The sequence below is a fragment of the Parasteatoda tepidariorum genome, chromosome 7 (genome assembly GCF_043381705.1).
Source record: "Parasteatoda tepidariorum isolate YZ-2023 chromosome 7, CAS_Ptep_4.0, whole genome shotgun sequence".
Taxonomy (NCBI): Eukaryota; Metazoa; Arthropoda; class Arachnida; order Araneae; family Theridiidae; genus Parasteatoda; species Parasteatoda tepidariorum.
Genome location: NC_092210.1, coordinates 68,746,917 through 68,765,780, shown reverse-complemented (window position 1 = coordinate 68,765,780; position 18,864 = coordinate 68,746,917). Strand labels below are relative to the sequence as shown.

Genomic DNA, 18,864 nt, shown 5'->3' with positions numbered 1-18,864 from the left:
ATGAATTTTTCTTTAAACCTTTATATATAGAATTAAAGCACAGTAAGTTAAGAGAACTGAAAGGATAAACGCAATAAGATAAATGCGAGAAAACTTAACTGGAACTAACATACTAAATGTAATTTGGGGAAACCGCAAAAGGAGATGCTCAAAAGTTTGTTATAGGTTATAGAATCCTAAAAATCGAAAAGCAGAAACACTAAAACAAAATTAAAGTGGAGGCACTGAAGTGCATGGCAGTTTCGACAGGAGAAGGGGAGCAAAACTATGTGGTCAGTGAGGAAACAGTTTCAGCGGTCGGTGGCATACTTATTACAGCTGACAACCAAACCCCCAATTGTCGCAACAGAATCAAAAGAAATGATTAATATGTCAGACCAAGATTGTGTACCGTAATCTTGTGGGAATCCGTAATAGAAGTGGAAATGCGTAAATTACCAGATGTGAAGAAGAATTTTTGGATGAAATTAGAAAGTTGCAGGTTCGATTTCGCATGTAAAGATGGAGAGCAAACATTTTTTATAGATATAGACGAAAGAAAATGTAAAAAATATAAGAAATAATAAAAAAATAAACATTAAAATTATTAAATTACTCTTAATAAATCAATAGGAAACATAGAGAAGCAACCGATTGTGTTTCAAGGTATCCAAAAGTTAATGCTTATTATGTTATTCCCTGTTAATGTTATTCGGATTTCTCTTATTGCGGTAGTCCTTTCAGTTCTCTTATGAAGTAATGACTTAATTTGTTTTTTCTCATCTAAAAAAATTATCTCATCTTAAAATATTCTTCCATTTGTGTAATTAGCAGTGTGACGCTGTCGCAACTTGGAATTATGTAAATTGTTGTACTTTTTCTCTTGAATTTTCATTATTACTGCATTTGTATGTTAATTTATTTTGTTTATATATATTTAAACAAAATAAATTAAGATACAAATGCAATAATAATTTAGGTTTAGTCATCAAGCAAGAATTTACTTTTTATACTCTGTACTTTTCAATAGAATACAAAACTGTTATGTTTGGCATAGCATACGCGTCTCAAGTTTATATATTAAATTATTTATTCAAAGTTAATATTTAAGCAATACTTACCTAAAGTAATATTCCTAAGCAGATTATCTCTTCTCCTTTCAAGATTAACTTTGAAAGTAAAGACAAAATTAAAACCATATTGAAAGTTGAACTTCAATAAAAAATTGACTTTGTTTATTACAAGTACTGATTTAAAATTGTGTCTTATTTCAAATGCACTTATAAAAATTGTTTATTAAACTTTCTTTTGGTACATTTATTTGGTTCTTTAAAGCACGAACTATTTCGCATGTTTTAATAATTTTTTTATTTTGCATATTTAATTGGGTGCTGAAATGTAGCAACAGTAGCAGCAGTATTTTGCAAAAATTAATATTATTTAAATATTAAATAATTACTCAGAATTATTTATTATTTATACTCACTTTATACTCACGTTTAAAGTTACTGACAATTAAGATTGAAATATTGATCTGAGAAAATAATTTCTCATCAAATTAAAAAATTACATTGAACAGTTTTGAAGTTGCTTTATGAAATATTAGAGAAACGGTAACAAAAAAAGTTTGATTATATTTATAGCTACATTCATAGAGTTTGTTTTACATAACAGAAAAAGTTCCTTTTAGAGATAAGAAAAGTAATTTTTGTATCTATTCTTAAAATAATTCCCTTTTATTGCAAGTATTAATAGCACACTATTTTCAAATTGTTACACAAATAAAAGGAGTATACGAATAAATACAAAATGTTATCCGAATGAAAATAGGTTACGGAAAAATTATGTTTGATAAAGCTACTTTTCGCATCTTATAATTTTTTCAAATCCTTCCAAAAATTTAGAAAATAAATTCTATAAGGACTATTAAAGTCTTTATAATTAAAGACTTTATAATGTGAATCAGCAAAAAAGATTTAATCTTAAATTTTATTTTAGAATATTATCAATAAATTGTTTTATTAATATTATCAATAAATATTTAAATTTCATAATTTTTCAATTCGTAGAATTTTTATTCTAGGTCAAACTGAAAAATTATGAAACAAAACGTTAAACTAAAACATTTTTTTTCTCCTAACTATGTAATAATTAATAATTAAAAGTTCTTTTCGAATAAAATTTCTTACTTGTGAAGTTTCTTTCTTTTTCGCTTAGCTTCATAGCTAAAATATAAAAGCAATGAAAAAATGTACTCAACATCGTACTTTTTGTATTTGATGTATTTGTATATATTCAATTAGCAACAAATATTATTAAATTATAATTCTACAAAAATGAAGAGGAAAAACAATAACATGGAATATCAATTTTGTAGTTATTATTATTGTTAATTAAAAATATTATGTTGATGTTTCATGTTATACATAGCCATTTAGAAAACTACAGAGGTTATAAATTTTTGCAATTTAACCTCATGCGCAGATATTTAAAATCAACAAAACTATTATCGACTTAGCTTTATATTACGTAGTCTTATAGCCGAAAAAATTTCATGTTTAAATACAGACAAACACCGTCAGCAGACATTTCAGGCGAAGTCCTTGAAAAATATTTCTTTCAAAATTTTATATTCTTGTTAATATCGAATCAATCTGTAAAATAAGCAGCATTTCATAAAATAAGAAGTGATACGTAGACGAACCCAAGAAAAGGAATGAACGCAATTCGTCAAGAATTTAGCAACATCTCAATACCAATAAAATGATTGTGGAAATGTGGTCAGCATTAATCAGAGAAAGACTTTACTTATCCATATATCAAATTGCTACCACTGAAGTTTGATATCCTATTCCTTGCAGTGAGAGCTCAAAGCCCTAAGCCACTTTAAACCCCACATCGTTGACTTAAAAGAATAAAGAAGAATATTAAAAGAAACTAGTAAAGTACTTTTGATGCTCCAATAGATTGTCTTCCAAGAGATTTGAAATACTCGTAAAAATATTCTAGAACACTACAGTGATACACTAATAACATAAATGCACGAGACGCTACCGTTTTCTTTGAAAAAAGGGTCTTGTTCGTAAAAATTGCACAATAAATGAGCCTTTAATTACATATTTTTTCAACAGTTTACTCAATTTTAACTACAAAAATTATACTTAGATGCTCAAAAAATGTTAAAAATAAATATTGTTAATAAACATATAGATATTGATAATGACTGACTACCTTTTGTGATAATTGCAAGCAACTGATTCTTCTTTTCTTCTCCCTCGGCTTTAAAAAAATCATTATTACATATTTATGTGTATTTTTAAATCGAATTTCAATGAATTTTTCTTTAAACCTTTTAATGCTTACTTTTGTTCTTTAATTCTTCTTTTTGAAGTTCAATAGCTTAAAAAAAATAACAAAACCAATTACAGAAAAAATTTATATAATAATTTTATTTGAATATTAGTTGAATCTTATATATTAAGATTGAAATATNAAAAGAAAATTGTTCGATATTTTCACCCACAAAGCTTATGTCTTTAAAATAATTAGGTATTTTTTAAAAAAGTATAAAATATGAAGTATTATTAAAATATGAATTATTTAAATTAATTTTAATAAAATATTATTGAACAATACAAAAAAATGAGATAGGAAAATATGTGATCATGCGCAAGAGATTTGAATAAACTTATTATCGCTGGTGCAATTAAAGTTAACTTTTATAATTTGGTACTCGATTTCTGTGAAAATAATTTTAAATTTCGATAACCTAATTTTAAATTTCGAGATACCTAAAGTTCATTTTAATTAGAAAGAAAGCCTGTAAGTCATTAAAGCCTACATTATTCTTTTTCGATTTATTGGAAATAACAGACATACTTCATTATTATTATATTGCTGTTATACCATAGATGCCATCTTTCTCAATTTAAGAAACTTTTTGTTATATTTTAGTAGATTTCTAAAATTATCGAAATATGTATTACAAATTTTCTTGCTAATATAATCAGATATTTTCCAATATATTTCAAAAATTTCAAATATACTTCAAATATTTGAAAAAAAATTTAATAATATAAAAAATCTCACCTAGAGTTATATTATTCAATAGCTGCCATCTTTTTCTTGCAATTTCAACTTTAAAAGAAATCATAATTTTAATTTTTAGAAAAATTAGATGAAAGGCTTTTCTTCTTTTTAAGCATATAAAAAAAACAAATATTAAAGAAGATTTAGCTCGCNTTCAGACGAAGAGAAAGGTAAAATACATATTTCAAAATTATTTTACAATTTATATGCAAATTTATAAGAAATTATTCCATTAAATTAGGAAATACTTTCTGATTAGTAAATCTTTTTAGATACTTTTTGATTAATAATTAGTAGTATGATTAGATAATCGTTCACTAATTTTAAAACTAGCAAATACTAGTTCTGACATCTTGAAAAAAAATTTGCTGCATTCTAGATTTAGATGCACAATGTCTGGATTTGTAATTTTCGTTAAGGCCACAATAGAGTAAATATTTTATTAATTATTCTGATCTTACAATTGTTTTTCCACGAACAATTTGCATATTTGTGGTGCACTCTGCACTCGGTACTGTAAAACAGGAAACAGAAATGTTAAAAATTAACTTACAAAAACAAAACAAAATTAAAACAAAAATTAAAAAAATTAAAAAAATTAAAACAAAATTATATTAATGACAAACTGCACTAAGAATAATACTATTTTTAAAAGAAAGCAAAAATTCAGAACTCTTTATAATTTCTTACTTTTCTGTTTCGACTCCTCATCTTGTATTTGTTGAGCTAAATTAAAAATAAATAAAAAATTAAAATTAAACTCTTTCAATTTGTACAAAAATGGATTTATAAAAGGGATAAGTTTAATATAAGGTGCATAAATCAGGAGTCCAGCACGTGCACAGCGTCCATTTCAGCGCTCATGTAAAAAAAAAAACTAAACAGATTATTTATTTGTAGAAAAATAGTTAAAGTTTATTAAAGAATCAACAAAATACGTACCTGAGAATAAAAATAATTAAAATAATGCTTCCTATTCTAAAAATGTAATGATATTACCTCTGGAAAATTTTTAATTGTGATTTGACAGTTGGATGTTTTACTTTTAGTTAAGTGATATTAAAAAATTCTAATAGTCGTGGTTTCTTATTTAAGAGTTTATTATATAAATTGGAGTTTTTGCCTCAAATTTTGAATTCCATAGCTAAATTATTAATTTTGAAGCTAATTCAGACGAAGAGAAAGTTGGACAAAAATTTGGGATAAACTAGGCTTAGGAGAGAGTATTCTGAATGAAATTAACCAGCATTTGAAGAAAAAAAATTTAGTCCTTGACCTAAAAATAAGTACTCGATCTATGACAAGTCAACTTTAAAAAATTAAATAAATTAAATCAATTATAAAATTATTAAATTATAAATGATTAAAAATAATTAGTAATTTATCAATTTAATAATTAAAAATAATTATTAAATTAATAAATTATCAAATTAAATGAGCAACCAGTTACTTTGTCTCGCCGTTTTTTTTCGGGGGGGGGATTGTTATTGTAATTGAAAATTATTTAATGATAGAAAAAATCATCAATGCTGATAGACTCTGCAAAACAGACTTTTCATTAAAATTCCCAATGTCTCCATTAAAAATTTTAATCCTTCCGAATCCATCAATTTTTCACAATCACAAAGATTCATGTGATCTCAGAGGTCTTTAACAATTTACTTATTTCAGATTATATTTTTTGAAAATAAATCTAGATAGGACATGCAAATATTAATTGCATTTTGCACTAAAATAGACGTATAATGTAAATTTAATTTAATAAAACAAACTGAATTGAATTATATTTGCACTATGCTCTTGTATAAAGTGTTCAATTTCTATCTAAATTAGAATTTTTTTAACACGATAAAGAATTAGGTTAGTTTTTAAAAATTTTTTTAGTTTCTTCTCAAAATTAAAGCGGTTTTTATCTCATAAATCCTGTCCTGATCGGTTCTTTCACTAAAATGCTACTTTGTTAGTATTAACTATCATTTTGACTTTAATTTAATGAAGAATTTTAAAAACAAACAATTATATGATTGTGTACTAAATAAACTAAAAATTCAAATTTACAACTCATTATTGATGCAGATATATTTATAATTGAATTATAAACAAAGAGCAAAAATAATATTAATTCGTATTTAAAATAAATCTAAATTGTGAGACAGTTAGAAGTTTTAGCAACCCAATTAATATCCTTTCATGAGGTTCCTTTGAATAGCATGATTCATGTTAGTTACAAAAAAAAAATTGAAATAAGAACATTGTTAACGCATACCAGATTTATACAACATTTTTTTCAACACTGACATTTTCAAACTCTAGGGATTCAAGAAAGTGTAAAAGTCTTCGAACACTTAAATTTTTCAAGAATAGAAACTAACTTCAGCAATTAGCGCAGTATTTATTCTAAGTATATACTAATAAATATAAGTAATAAACATATTTTTATTTAATGTTCCATTTTATGAAATTATGAAGCAAAAAAAGATGTAAAGAAGTTCTGCATAACATATTTACCTTTTGTAAGAATTGCCAGCAATTGATTTTTTTTCATAATATTTTCAGCTTTCAAGTGAAATAAAAAAATATTGCATATTAACATTTAGATCATTAACATTTTTAAACATAATGCAGTAAAATTTTGGAAAACAAGATAAGAATTTAAAATTTTTATCTTAAAATTATGCAAAACATAGCTGAATTTTATAAGATTTAGGAAATTATGAATGTCAGTGTGAAAAATAAAATGCAAATAATTGCTCAAAAAAATTAAGAAGAATATGAAATTTAAAAAAAAATACTCCATAACAATGTGAAAGATATTACCTTTTCAATACGTATAAAATCTCTACGCATAAGCTTGATTTTTTATGCATCGATTTTTATGTTCAGACATTTTAGTTTTGCCCTTTCTACCACTGATGTTTTTAATTAAAAATCAATGCATAATTAATTAAACAGTTTATTAAACATTAAGATTTAAAAAATTTTTCATTATTAATTTAAATTTTAAACTAAATGTTCATGATAATGCAGTAAAATAATGTTTATAATTAAACAAAGTTTTTAAATAAAGTAAGTATATAAAATTTGTAAAAGTACTACTGTTCCAAACAAAAATCCAAACTAAAAGCATAATAAGAATGACCCAGCAAAAAGTATCCAGCTAATAATACTGAGACACAAATTTGTCAAAACATTTATACAAAAATACTTGATCTTGTTGATTTTTTTTTAAGGATTTCAAATCTGTTATTTGTTTTTCACCAAAGGCTAATTTTTTTAAGTAGCATTTCACTCTTTTTTTTTGTAGAAACGATATTATTTAAAAAAGCTCTACATAATTGAGAGTCACTTAAATATTGCAACAAAATTCTAGAGGAGTAAGGATCAAGATTAAAATTACAATGGATATGATAGGGCCTCTTTTCAACTTTTTAGAAGCACATGAAGAAACAGTTCATAATAGGGAATCTCCCATAGTGATGCATGACGACATATCCAGACTTGGGTTTCTACGCAATTTTATTTCTGAGGATGTGCCCTAAATTTTCTGGAAATTCGCCTCAACATTTCTTCAACATCATGCATATAACGTTACGTATTAAAACTTGTGCATTTCAACAAAAATAGACTAAAAATATCATTCAGCAGTTGTCCATTGCGGATTTTAAAATAGCAATGCAAAAGTATCAAAGAGCTGGTGAAAATCTCATATAAATTTCTAAGCAGAAATTTTCTCAATATCTTAAAATTCTAAGAATTGAATTCTACACTAAGAATCGAATTATGAACATTTGAGTATTTAAAAAAAATTTGAATGCATGAATAAATACTTGCCTTGAGTTATATTGACAAATAGTTTTTCTCTTTCTTCGTCATTATTGACTATAAATTTAAAAATTTAAGTCATGAGTTCCGTAAATATTTTATAACAATAAACATTTGAAAAACATCAGATTAATAATGCATAATTTTATGAAAGAACATTTAATCCCGATATTTTGATTGATAAAATATTTTAATTCTAGTTTTAACGAATTCTTTTGATTTTTTTCTAACTTTTTCTGAAAAAAAAATTACTTGTATTTTATTTATATACATCCAAAAAGGTTAAAAAAAAACAATTATTAAATATTAAGGTTTTCTTTTTTTCCCAATTATTGCACTTAATAAACACAGTTCACGTTAACCTAATTTCCTTTACCTTTATCTTAAAAATGGCCTGTGCTGTGAGGCAATAATAGCATTAATAGGAAAACATATTGTTATATAAAATCTGTCTAATATGAGAGATAAAACACATACTCAATTATATACTTAAAATAAATATTACAAGTTCATCATTTTAAATTCGAGCTAATATTAAAAAACCAAACTATGAAATACTTTTCTCAACTATACATCGTTTTAAGCAGCTATACTGTATAGTTTTGATGAAATATAACTCACTTAGGGAAATTCAAAATATATATATTTGAGATATTTAATATGTTTGGTATAAATGAATAGTAAAAATTAAGCTGAATTTTTTTTGTTAACGAAAGCTCTTACATTAAAAAAATATAAGATCAGCCCTCGCTGGTGTTTTCAATGTTCAAGAGAACTTAGAAATTTGAAACAACTAAGATGTGTTGAAGTGTACAAGAAATACAATGTCATAGAAAATTTATATTTGATAATGTGTTCGATAATAATTTACCATAAAATAATTTCAAACGATACTATGTGGGCTGCACAGCAAGCTGAGACACAACATATATTTTTTTAAGAATATAACTTAGGTTATATATACTATTATTTCAATTTCTTTACTTATTTTAATGAAATTCCAATTTGTAAGACAACAACTGAACGGGAGTTAGATGATGTAACTTTTTGTTATTTTTTTCTCACTTTTTCTGTACAAGGAATACTATAGAATAAAATGCGATAGTCTTGTGTGTGATAAACTTTTTATGATAATCTTAAACTTTATTAGACTTACAGTTATGAATTATGGAAATTTCTGTACCATTGTTAAAGGATACTTTTTTGTTGTGTGTGTTCAGATAAAAAGTAAATAAAATAAGCATATCGAAATAAAAATTATCTTACTTTGAATTTTTGTATCTTCATTTTGTAGTTGCATTGCTATATAGCAAAAAAACAAGGTTTATTAGTAATGGCATAGTAAATATTTTCACATGATTTTAGAGAGTTTTGGATATTCTAAAAAGACTGGCTTTTACAAGCAACACAAACAAATATATAACAGAAATAGGAAAATACACTTAAAAACAAGAACATTAAAATAATTAAATTTTTGCATAATTCCACTACATATTTATTAATTTTAAAAACATATTATTATGAAATAACTATTATATACATTATATGATATATTACTAGTAGATAATAATGCGATATTATTATACTATAATACTACATAATGCAATCATCAAGAAGTGATTCGTGTTGTTTATAATTGAATATAATCTATAATGAAAAAATTACGTTCATTTTTAATAACTATTTATGTATTTATTTGCAAAAATTATCTGTTATTATCCAATTAAAACGTGATTAAATATTTAAATTAGGCTATATATTCCATGAGACATTTGCCAATTGAGTTAAGGTTTATATAACATGCGACTTTAAATTTTGCACTAATTCTGTTTTAAATAATTTACCTATTTCATTTCGTGTTTTGAGAATATATAAATTTTAACATTAACACTCGCATGAGTGATGAGGAAGAACTGCAATTTTAAAAAGAATTTTCGATAAAAGATCATGGAGAACTTAGAGAACATGGAGTAAAAAGAAAAGCGAAATAACTAATTGATGAAAGAAATCTGCATTAAACAGCAGTTATACAAGCTATTGTTTTAATAAAATCGTATAAAAGTTGAAAAATTCGCTTAACATGAAAAATATTCATAAAATTTTATTAAATCTTAACTATTGTCATTGTTGTATGAATTTCGGCGTTTTTAAATTTTTGAAAATATTTTTTCACTGAGGATGGTATCTACCTACTTTATGTTTACCAAAAAAGAAAAAAAACTACTATCAGTGAGCTCAAAAATGTTCTCTTCAGTGTAACAGTGACTTAGATTATAGTAAGAATTCAATTTTATCAAGAAAAATTTGTTTATAATTGCAATTGCTATAGTTCATCCTCTCTTTGTGAATACTTCCAAAAAAAATTATACTAAATGCAACTAAGAAATAAAATTGCGTTAGACCTTAAAGATAGAAATCTATTTATTTACATTTCGCTTATTACATATAAAATATAAAAATTTGAATTATAGAGATGAAATATTTCAAAATTATTAAATTCTCTTAATTATTCTGAAATACATTTTTAATCATATTCTTATATTTAATAAAGTTATTAAATTTCTTAAATGTTTTTAATTTATCAAAATTTAAGTTGGTATCTACCTTTTAAAAAGAAGGCTAGCCATTCTTCTGTCTTCTTTTTACCTTTTGCTATAATATAAATTAAATTAAATTGAATATGAAAATTCTGAAATATTATTTTGAAATGACAAAAATTTATTTTCGTTGCAATGATTTATTATCATTTGATTACATATGAACTTGTAGGAGATTTTGAATTATTAATAAAATATTTAGAGATGTTACTGTTTGTTTAAAAACACTATTTCCCGTTATACTTTTAGTTGGAAAAATGTATTAAATCTGTTTTTAATAGAAAATATATTTACGCTATTTGAAATTTTTTAACTTAGCATCATCCTTGCAATTTTATATTTCTATAGTTTGATGTCGCTCTCTTTTAGTGAATATTTGTGAAATTTTATTTTATGAAGTGAAATTTTATTTCATATCATTGTTACTATATCATATCTAAGGAATTAATTGAGTTACTTGAAAGTCTCAAGGGCTTAGAAATGAGGTATGAATATATATTTACGGTTTTTTAAGGACATTCAATGTGCCGGTCTTGAAAGCAAACATATAGATTTTAAATAAGGTTATGTCACTTAAAATTTTTTTTGAAACATTCAATTTAAGCAAGTTAAAATTAAGTTAGATTGATATCAAAATATCCCGTAGCCTCATAATTCAATCTAAATTTAAATTAAACTGTATTTTTTTAAAGTAACTTAGGTGTTATAGTGTTACGGCACCATAAATAAATGAGCACGTTAGATAATTTTGGGGAAATGAGGTTTTGAAAGTGATTTTCCTGCTAAAAGTAAAATATTAGTTTCGATGCATTTATTTTAAAATTACTTCAAAGTGCATATATGTGACTAAAAATAATAATTTTAATTATTTTCTTTTTCTTTTATTTTTTACTTTTTCCGTTTGTAACTGTGTAGCTAAGAAACATAAAATTTCTTAAAAATTGAAGTAAACGTACGTTTTATACCAATTCAACTAAATAAAATGCAGCAATTATTAATGCTCAATAAGAGATAGAAATTTTTACCATCTCTGTTTTAAAATCTCTTTTTTCAGATTCTCTGCATTTTGTGTTTCAAACAGAACGCAATATTATATTTATGTAGTAAAATACCAATTATCCATATTTAAAAATAAAAATAAATTAATTTTTTTTTAATTAATCAGAAATTTTATTAGTAAAAACATTTATTATCTGAATATCTATTGAACTCCATATTGTTTTATATAAGCAAAGAGTTTTCTGTAGAATCGTGAAAGCTCGTGCTATTTTGTGAATCCTATTTAAAAGTTATTTAAAAATTATATCAGTTTAAAATAAACTTACCTTTAGATATAATTGCAAGTAATCGATCAATATCTGTTCCCGTCCTTGCTTTAAGATAAATAGATAAATTAATACTATGACCCGGAAGTATTTAAATAAGTGATTTAAAAATGATAATATTGGAGTTTAAAGATATTAAATTCAGGAATTAAAATACGTGATATCTTCAAATACAATCAATATATATAATATTCAAATGTATCTAATATTTGACTATGATTTATATAGCTAATAGTTTATTTGTAGAAATAAATTAAATGTTTTGCACTTACTTAGATTATTTAATTCTTCTATTTGAAGGTTCATTGCTAAAAAGAATAAGATATTAAAGAGATTAAAATGAATTGTTTGAAATATATAATGTTTAAATGTAAAAAAATAAAGTTTAATTTATCATATCATTCTTAAAAAGTAACACTTCTCCTTAAATTCAAAATTATTTAAATTTGTTTACAATTCAATAAAAACTAGTTTTTATATTTAAACGGAATAATAATTAAGAATAAGTAGTTAATGTCAATTAGTTTGAAATCTGTTTTCAGATGTTTAGTTTAATTTCCTTTTGAACAGATTGTTTTTAGTTTAGTTTTAAAACTTTTAATATTCATGTCCTAGTATGCAAAATATAAAGTAATTAACTTACTCAGATTGTTTTTTTACTTTCATTTTAAAGGCAGACCGAAAACAACAAAACAATTTGAAAAGCCATAAAATACCCTACCAAACCAAGGTAAGCATCAGGTGTTGTATGAAATACTATTTTCGCTTAACTGTTATCGGAAATATAACATTTGTGATAAAATAATTACTTTAAAGCACATTTATCGATTTAAAATTTCAAACACAATAAAATAATTAAGCGAAAAAAATATTTAAATTTTGTCTCGATTATCTCCATCATATAGTAGAAGAAAGATTAACAACGTAAGAGAGAAAAAAATATCATTTTTAACTATTTTTAACGCTTATCATGTTAAACCCCAACATAATATTTGTTTCCACCTATTAATTACCTTACGTTATTTTTACTTACAGTTTTAAGTACTACTTAACAGTCCTGAATACTATAACTTAGCGAAGATCATGCACAGAAAGTAGTTAGCTAAAATATTCTCAGAAAAAGTTAAAAGTATGTTATTAATATTTTTTAACTTATTTAAATGCTATATATGCGACATACATCAAATATTATATAGTGTATTCAAATATTTCAGAAATTAAAATAAATTATAAATTATCAATTACGCATTAAATTGAGTATAAAAGCCTTTAATATACCTTTGGTAATATTCGCCAGCAATTGCTCTTTCATGGTATTGATCTTGACTTGAAATACAAAAAAGTAATTGCTTTATTTTGCTATGAATCTTTAAAAAAATGACAATTTTAGATTAACCCTTTAAACACAAAATAGCAAATTGAAATTTATTAGAGCCTGATTATATTTTTCCTACGTAGCTTTTTTATTGAGCTGAAGATCTGGAATCGTTTGTGTAAATTTATCCTCATGGTTAGATGAAAAGTTTCTGTGATAAAAATATTTTTAACGTATTTGTAACAATAACATATTTGATCACATTATATTAGTAAAACGTTTGAAATAATCTTTCGACATATTTTTTAATCAGATTCTCTTTCAATTGAAATTTGCACGCCTCTGTAATTGATCAATTGCACGCCTCTTGCATGAGATCTTGCCCATTTTGTCTTAAATGCTTATTTTGAACTTATTTAATGAACATTTTGCCCCTGTTGCAAATGCTTTTCCGTTTTGGTGACAAAATATTTTTCAAATTAAAAATTTATTCTGCTAAACCGAAGAACCGAAAGAACCGAAGAATAAGCATATCGCCACTTTTGCATCTATACGGTATACCAATTTACCAGGTTCATAGCAACCACCAAAATTTTCAAGTCATATACATGATTCTTATTTTTAATTTTGAATCATCAATTTCGGCCTCGAATTAGAACTGAAACAGAAAAAGGCAACTTTCGTTCATTCATATTAGTTATACTTAAAATGAAAGTGTATTAGTTTACTTCATCACTAACTGCAGTTTTTTAACGCGACATTTAATGAAAAGTGCAAATCTCTTTACTAAAATAAGTTCCGGCTTAAAAATTGTAAATATTTCTTTCTCTGTATATTTTTTGTAAATAATTTTGTTACACATTATTTGTTTCCACACTACTCATTGGAACACTATCACTTATTTAATTAAATTATATTAAAATTTACTTAGTTTCATCTATTAAATGAAGAGTTTTTCTCCCCCTATTTATGTTTAAGTTAGAAAGTATTGTTTAAACTACCATGTTAAAATTTATGCAACGCGTGCGTGGGATAATTTATAGGTTCAGATTCTAAAAATCATTTGAACATTTTTATAATTTTTTTTAGAGGAAAACTAGTTATTTTCACAGGTTTACTGTAAGGTAATGTTAAAAATTAAACTGCAGACGTGTCTTCCTTTCACTACAAGTCTACCGCTTCCTTCTCAGTATTACTCATGAATCCCTGGGACAACTTGCACAGTTCCAACCAAAAAAAAATATTCTCTATCAGATTCGAGACGAGCATTAAATTTTTGTATAAAGCAATTTATGAATTTTCTACATTAGTGAGTGTATTTTTATGCACAAAGAAAAAAATATGTTCAAAACTACCAGAGTATGATAAAATTATCATACTCTGGTAGTTTAGACCATACTTGATTGACAGTAATTGACCATAATTGACAGGAATTGACCATAATTTGACCATAATTGATTGACCATAATTGATTGACGTAATTGATTGACAGGTGTAGCGAGCAAATCTAGACTCATTGACGTGCTTCTTTTCTCGAGTTCCATCAAACTCCTTTTCGGGGAAAAAGCAATGGATAATTCATTAAAATAACACCACTAGTTTAAAAAGGGCATATTTAGCCAGTAGTACTCTTCGGTATAAGTACAATCATCACTTGTTGCTTGGGGCTCATCATTATGCCAAAAACAAATTGGCAGTCGGATCTGTGAACATTGTTGGAGCTTTAAAAAGTCGCATGCCTGAATTGAAACTCTCCATTGGCACCATTTTCAAAGATGTAAATGGGTTGTCTTAAATGGTCTGTTGCATTTCAAGATACGCAGTAGAAAGCGATTGATTTAACGTGAGAAAATCTATTTAACATTTTAAACAAGGCAAACAAATCTGACTGTTATGTGAGGGTTTGTCGGTAATCACCTTGAAATAAGATATATCACTTACCAAACCTTTATTTATATTGATTATTATACGGTAGAAATTTCGTTATACAATTTTCCATGTGAATAATAATGATAGTGAATTGACCAATGGAGAGGTTTTAACTTGTGCACAGATAATGACAAATGCTAACTCAGAGTTACATATTAAAATCCGCTGTTCATAATTTTTGTGTATGAAGTATCTCTTGTGAACATACGCATCAGAAGCGCACAAAGTTTTCGGAATGCCGGAAGCGTTTTAAAAAAACAAATATAGGATTAAAAAGTTTTTTTGGTGTTTGTAAAAATTATTTTTACTTTAAAATTAATAGCTATTGGTAGTATATACTTACTTTCATTTGTATTAAATATCATTACATACGTTCCATTTAAGAGACCTTGAAGCACTTCTAAAATAAATAAAGAGATCTGAAAATTATTCTAGAACTACTAATGACAAAATAATGTTGAAAAATTGCGTTGATTGAATTGTGAATGAATTTAATTTAATTACACATGATTTTTAAAATTTATCAGTTTCAGATTGAGTAGAACGTAAAGATTAACCATTAATTAATATAAATAAATAAAATTAAAATTTAAATAATTTTAAGTAAGAATTTCATGAATATAAATGTATATTTAACATCTTCTGATAATAATTGTGTTACAGGCATAAAAGGACAATATTAGTAACCTACTGGATAACGTTAAAAATAATTATTTTCTTCAGTTCTTTTGCACAAATTAAGATAACTTACCAAGCGTTAATGGACTTTTATGGATTACAACAGGTCGTTTACCAAATCTTCCTAAAAAATGAAGAAAAATATATCAGAGAAAACTAGATTATTTGTACTTTATTAAAATCTATTGATTTACTTGCAAAGGAACTTTTTATATGTTATCTCTCAATTTCTTCTTATCAGTCCTGTCTTAGATTTTTAACAGCAAGTTTATATCAGAACTATCTGTTCATATCATTTAAAATTCTTATTAAATCTTTTAAGGAACGTATCCAATATATTTTAAGTTATGTGTCCTGTTATTTATAAAAATAGAGTTCTTATGACAAAAAAATTAAGGTTTATAAATTTAAAGCATACGCGAAATATTTAAGAACCAGCCCTTCGGAAGCAAATGTACTTTCCATAACTCATCAGAGAGACATATTTTTCTTTTTCTTTTTAGGAATATCTTTTTTACATGTTTTTAAGCTTTATTGAAGTTTTAAATCAATAAAGTGATACCGCAACTTGAAAACCCTAACCAAGGGGCTGGTAAACCAAACAACAAGAAAACTAATGATAAAATCAGAACACATTTTAAAAGAAAAATCACTTTTTAAAAAGGAGGCTAAAAACCCACGTTAAAACTAGACTACAGTATGAGATCAAGGGTTAAATAAAGCAATATATTAATATTCCGTCAAAAATATCTCAAATTGTCACATGGAAATAAAAATAAAAGACTATCACTATAAACTCATGGTATCACCCAGGAGAGAGAAATAGATAAGGAACAACAATGGAATCTGTCATTCAAACATAGAAATAAAGAAAGAAGGTTCTTATCATAAGAACTGTTCAGAGCAACAGTAGAAAAAAAATACTATTTAATAATGTATGTAACTACTTTTTAAATAGATTTTTCTGAAAAATAAAGAATTGAAATTTAGGAAATAAAGGAAATAAATTTCTTAATGGAAGTTATTGGTTCCCTTCTATCAATACGCTGTTGAGAATCATTTCGAAATTGAGAAAGCATTTTAAGTTNTTAAATAGATTTTTCTGAAAAATAAAGAATTGAAATTTAGGAAATAAAGGAAATAAATTTCTTAATGGAAGTTGTTGGTTCCCTTCTATTAATACGCTGTTGAGAATCATTTCGAAATTGAGAAAGCATTTTAAGTTACAGATTATATATATGTATATATATATATATATATGTGTGTGTGTGTGTAAATTGAATAATTGCAATATCTTTTTTTTATAATTAGGTCATTTCATGACGGAATATATTGATGAATAGTTATAATTATTCCATATAAAAGGTTCTTTGGCTTTTTTAAAAGCTAAGTATCTGAACGACGTTTTTCATGTTGTAATTCATGGAAATATTTGGTTTGGTAAAAATCTATGTATTTTCATTAAAACATATTACTCAACTAAAATATTAATATATTTTTGTTGATATTAATACTTTATATTAATATTTCTTATATACTTTAAAAGTAACCTAAGGAAAGTTTCAATTTTAACTTTTCTTAATTTTAAGATTAATATCATTCGTAATACTTACCGGAAGTTGTATTCGATTGACAGTTAGGACAAATTTTCAAACTTTGAAGAAAATCTAAAAATATATACATAGAAGGAATAATTTTTTGAAACGTATTTCTCATCTAAAATGCAATTTTTCATATTAGTTTTTAAAATTTACAAAAGAAAAATTTAAAGTTTAACTTTAAGAATAACATTATTTTTTAATACTTACCGGAAGATGCATTTGGTAGACAGTTAGGGCAGATGTTCACACTTTGAAGAAAATCTAAGAACAATATAAAAGGGAAAAGTCATTTATAATAATTGTTCATTTAATTGAAAATCATTTTGATCTTGAAGTGTTATTTCCATTTATGCATACACAATACTTGTATCAGTATTAGATACGTAGATAGGCTTAAAACAAATTAATATATTTTTGTTACAAATTAATTTTCTGGTGTTATCTCATTCTTTTTTTATCATGGTAACATGTTTTATGTTATAACTCATATATGTAATTTTTGAATTATAACAACTTCTTAAGCATACTCCAATAAAAAATAGCCAGAAAGGTAATTTTCTTAGAAACACTGTTTTTTTTTGTGTTAAATGTAACTCATAGTTTTATGCAATTACAGTTTTAATACTTACCAGACGTTGTATTGAACAGACAGTTGGGACAAATGTTTAGACTTTGAAGAATTTCTAAATTTGATATATAACATGAGATGTAAAGTAATTCAATTAAGAATTAAATTTGAAATGCTATTACAGGTTTTTAATAACGCTTACCAAAAGTTGAAGGATCTTTACGAATTATAATAGGTCGTTTTCCATACATTCCTGAAAGAAAAAGAAAAATAACCATTTTTATTTGTAAAATTATTACACGTTTATTTAAATTGTAAGGGATTGGGGAAAAAAGAGTAAAAAATGAAAAATGAGTAATTGGTTTATATTTTGTGTGAAAATGAAGTACTTATCAACAGAATAATATGACACATAATTCGAAATTTGAAAACAAATTAAAGATTACTTTCCATGATTTAGCAAATGCGGCATATAGTCTTACAAATATTTGGCTGACAAAAGCATGAAAAAAGCATATAACGAAATAAATAAAAATTATAAGAACGAGATAATTTATGGAACACCAGAAAGCTGTTGATCTTTGATTAGAAAAGTTTTTGCCATAAATTTAAGGTTCATACTAACCCGTATACGGGTTCTCCATTTATTTTGCAAGGGGTATCTCAATTTAAATTTTCTTTAGTATATGTGTGGTTAACAAATAAATGTTTTATTATATAAAAGAACTGTTTCTTTAATGCAGCTTGATTTGTTACAGCAGAAATAATAAAATAAAACATAGCATAAATGTCTGCTCAAACAATTTAACACGGTCTAGGCATATCATAATTCATTTTGAGAAATTTACATTTAATATGTTTCCCTAAAATATATTTGTTCTGTTATTTCTGAGCATCAATCTTTCATTTTAGAAAGCAGCTATACAGAGTGGAACATAGACAAAACACGTGGTTAGAGATT

The 18,864-nt window shown here is 25.0% G+C and overlaps 1 protein-coding gene across 1 annotated transcript in view; it reads right to left on the bottom strand.

Moving 5' to 3' along the window:
- LOC107447041 (uncharacterized) overlaps positions 1 to 18,864 on the bottom strand; it is a gene marked incomplete in the record, with an annotated part of 71,434 nt that overhangs the window by 16,566 nt on the left and 36,004 nt on the right. The window contains 18 exon segments of the mRNA XM_071183801.1: positions 1,101 to 1,148; positions 2,169 to 2,204; positions 3,211 to 3,258; positions 3,343 to 3,378; positions 4,069 to 4,116; positions 4,759 to 4,794; positions 6,577 to 6,624; positions 9,157 to 9,192; positions 10,495 to 10,542; positions 11,813 to 11,860; positions 12,085 to 12,120; positions 13,091 to 13,138; positions 15,400 to 15,456; positions 15,808 to 15,858; positions 17,348 to 17,401; positions 17,543 to 17,596; positions 17,965 to 18,018; positions 18,106 to 18,156. Coding sequence (XP_071039902.1) covers positions 1,101 to 1,148; positions 2,169 to 2,204; positions 3,211 to 3,258; positions 3,343 to 3,378; positions 4,069 to 4,116; positions 4,759 to 4,794; positions 6,577 to 6,624; positions 9,157 to 9,192; positions 10,495 to 10,542; positions 11,813 to 11,860; positions 12,085 to 12,120; positions 13,091 to 13,138; positions 15,400 to 15,456; positions 15,808 to 15,858; positions 17,348 to 17,401; positions 17,543 to 17,596; positions 17,965 to 18,018; positions 18,106 to 18,156 — 837 coding nt within the window.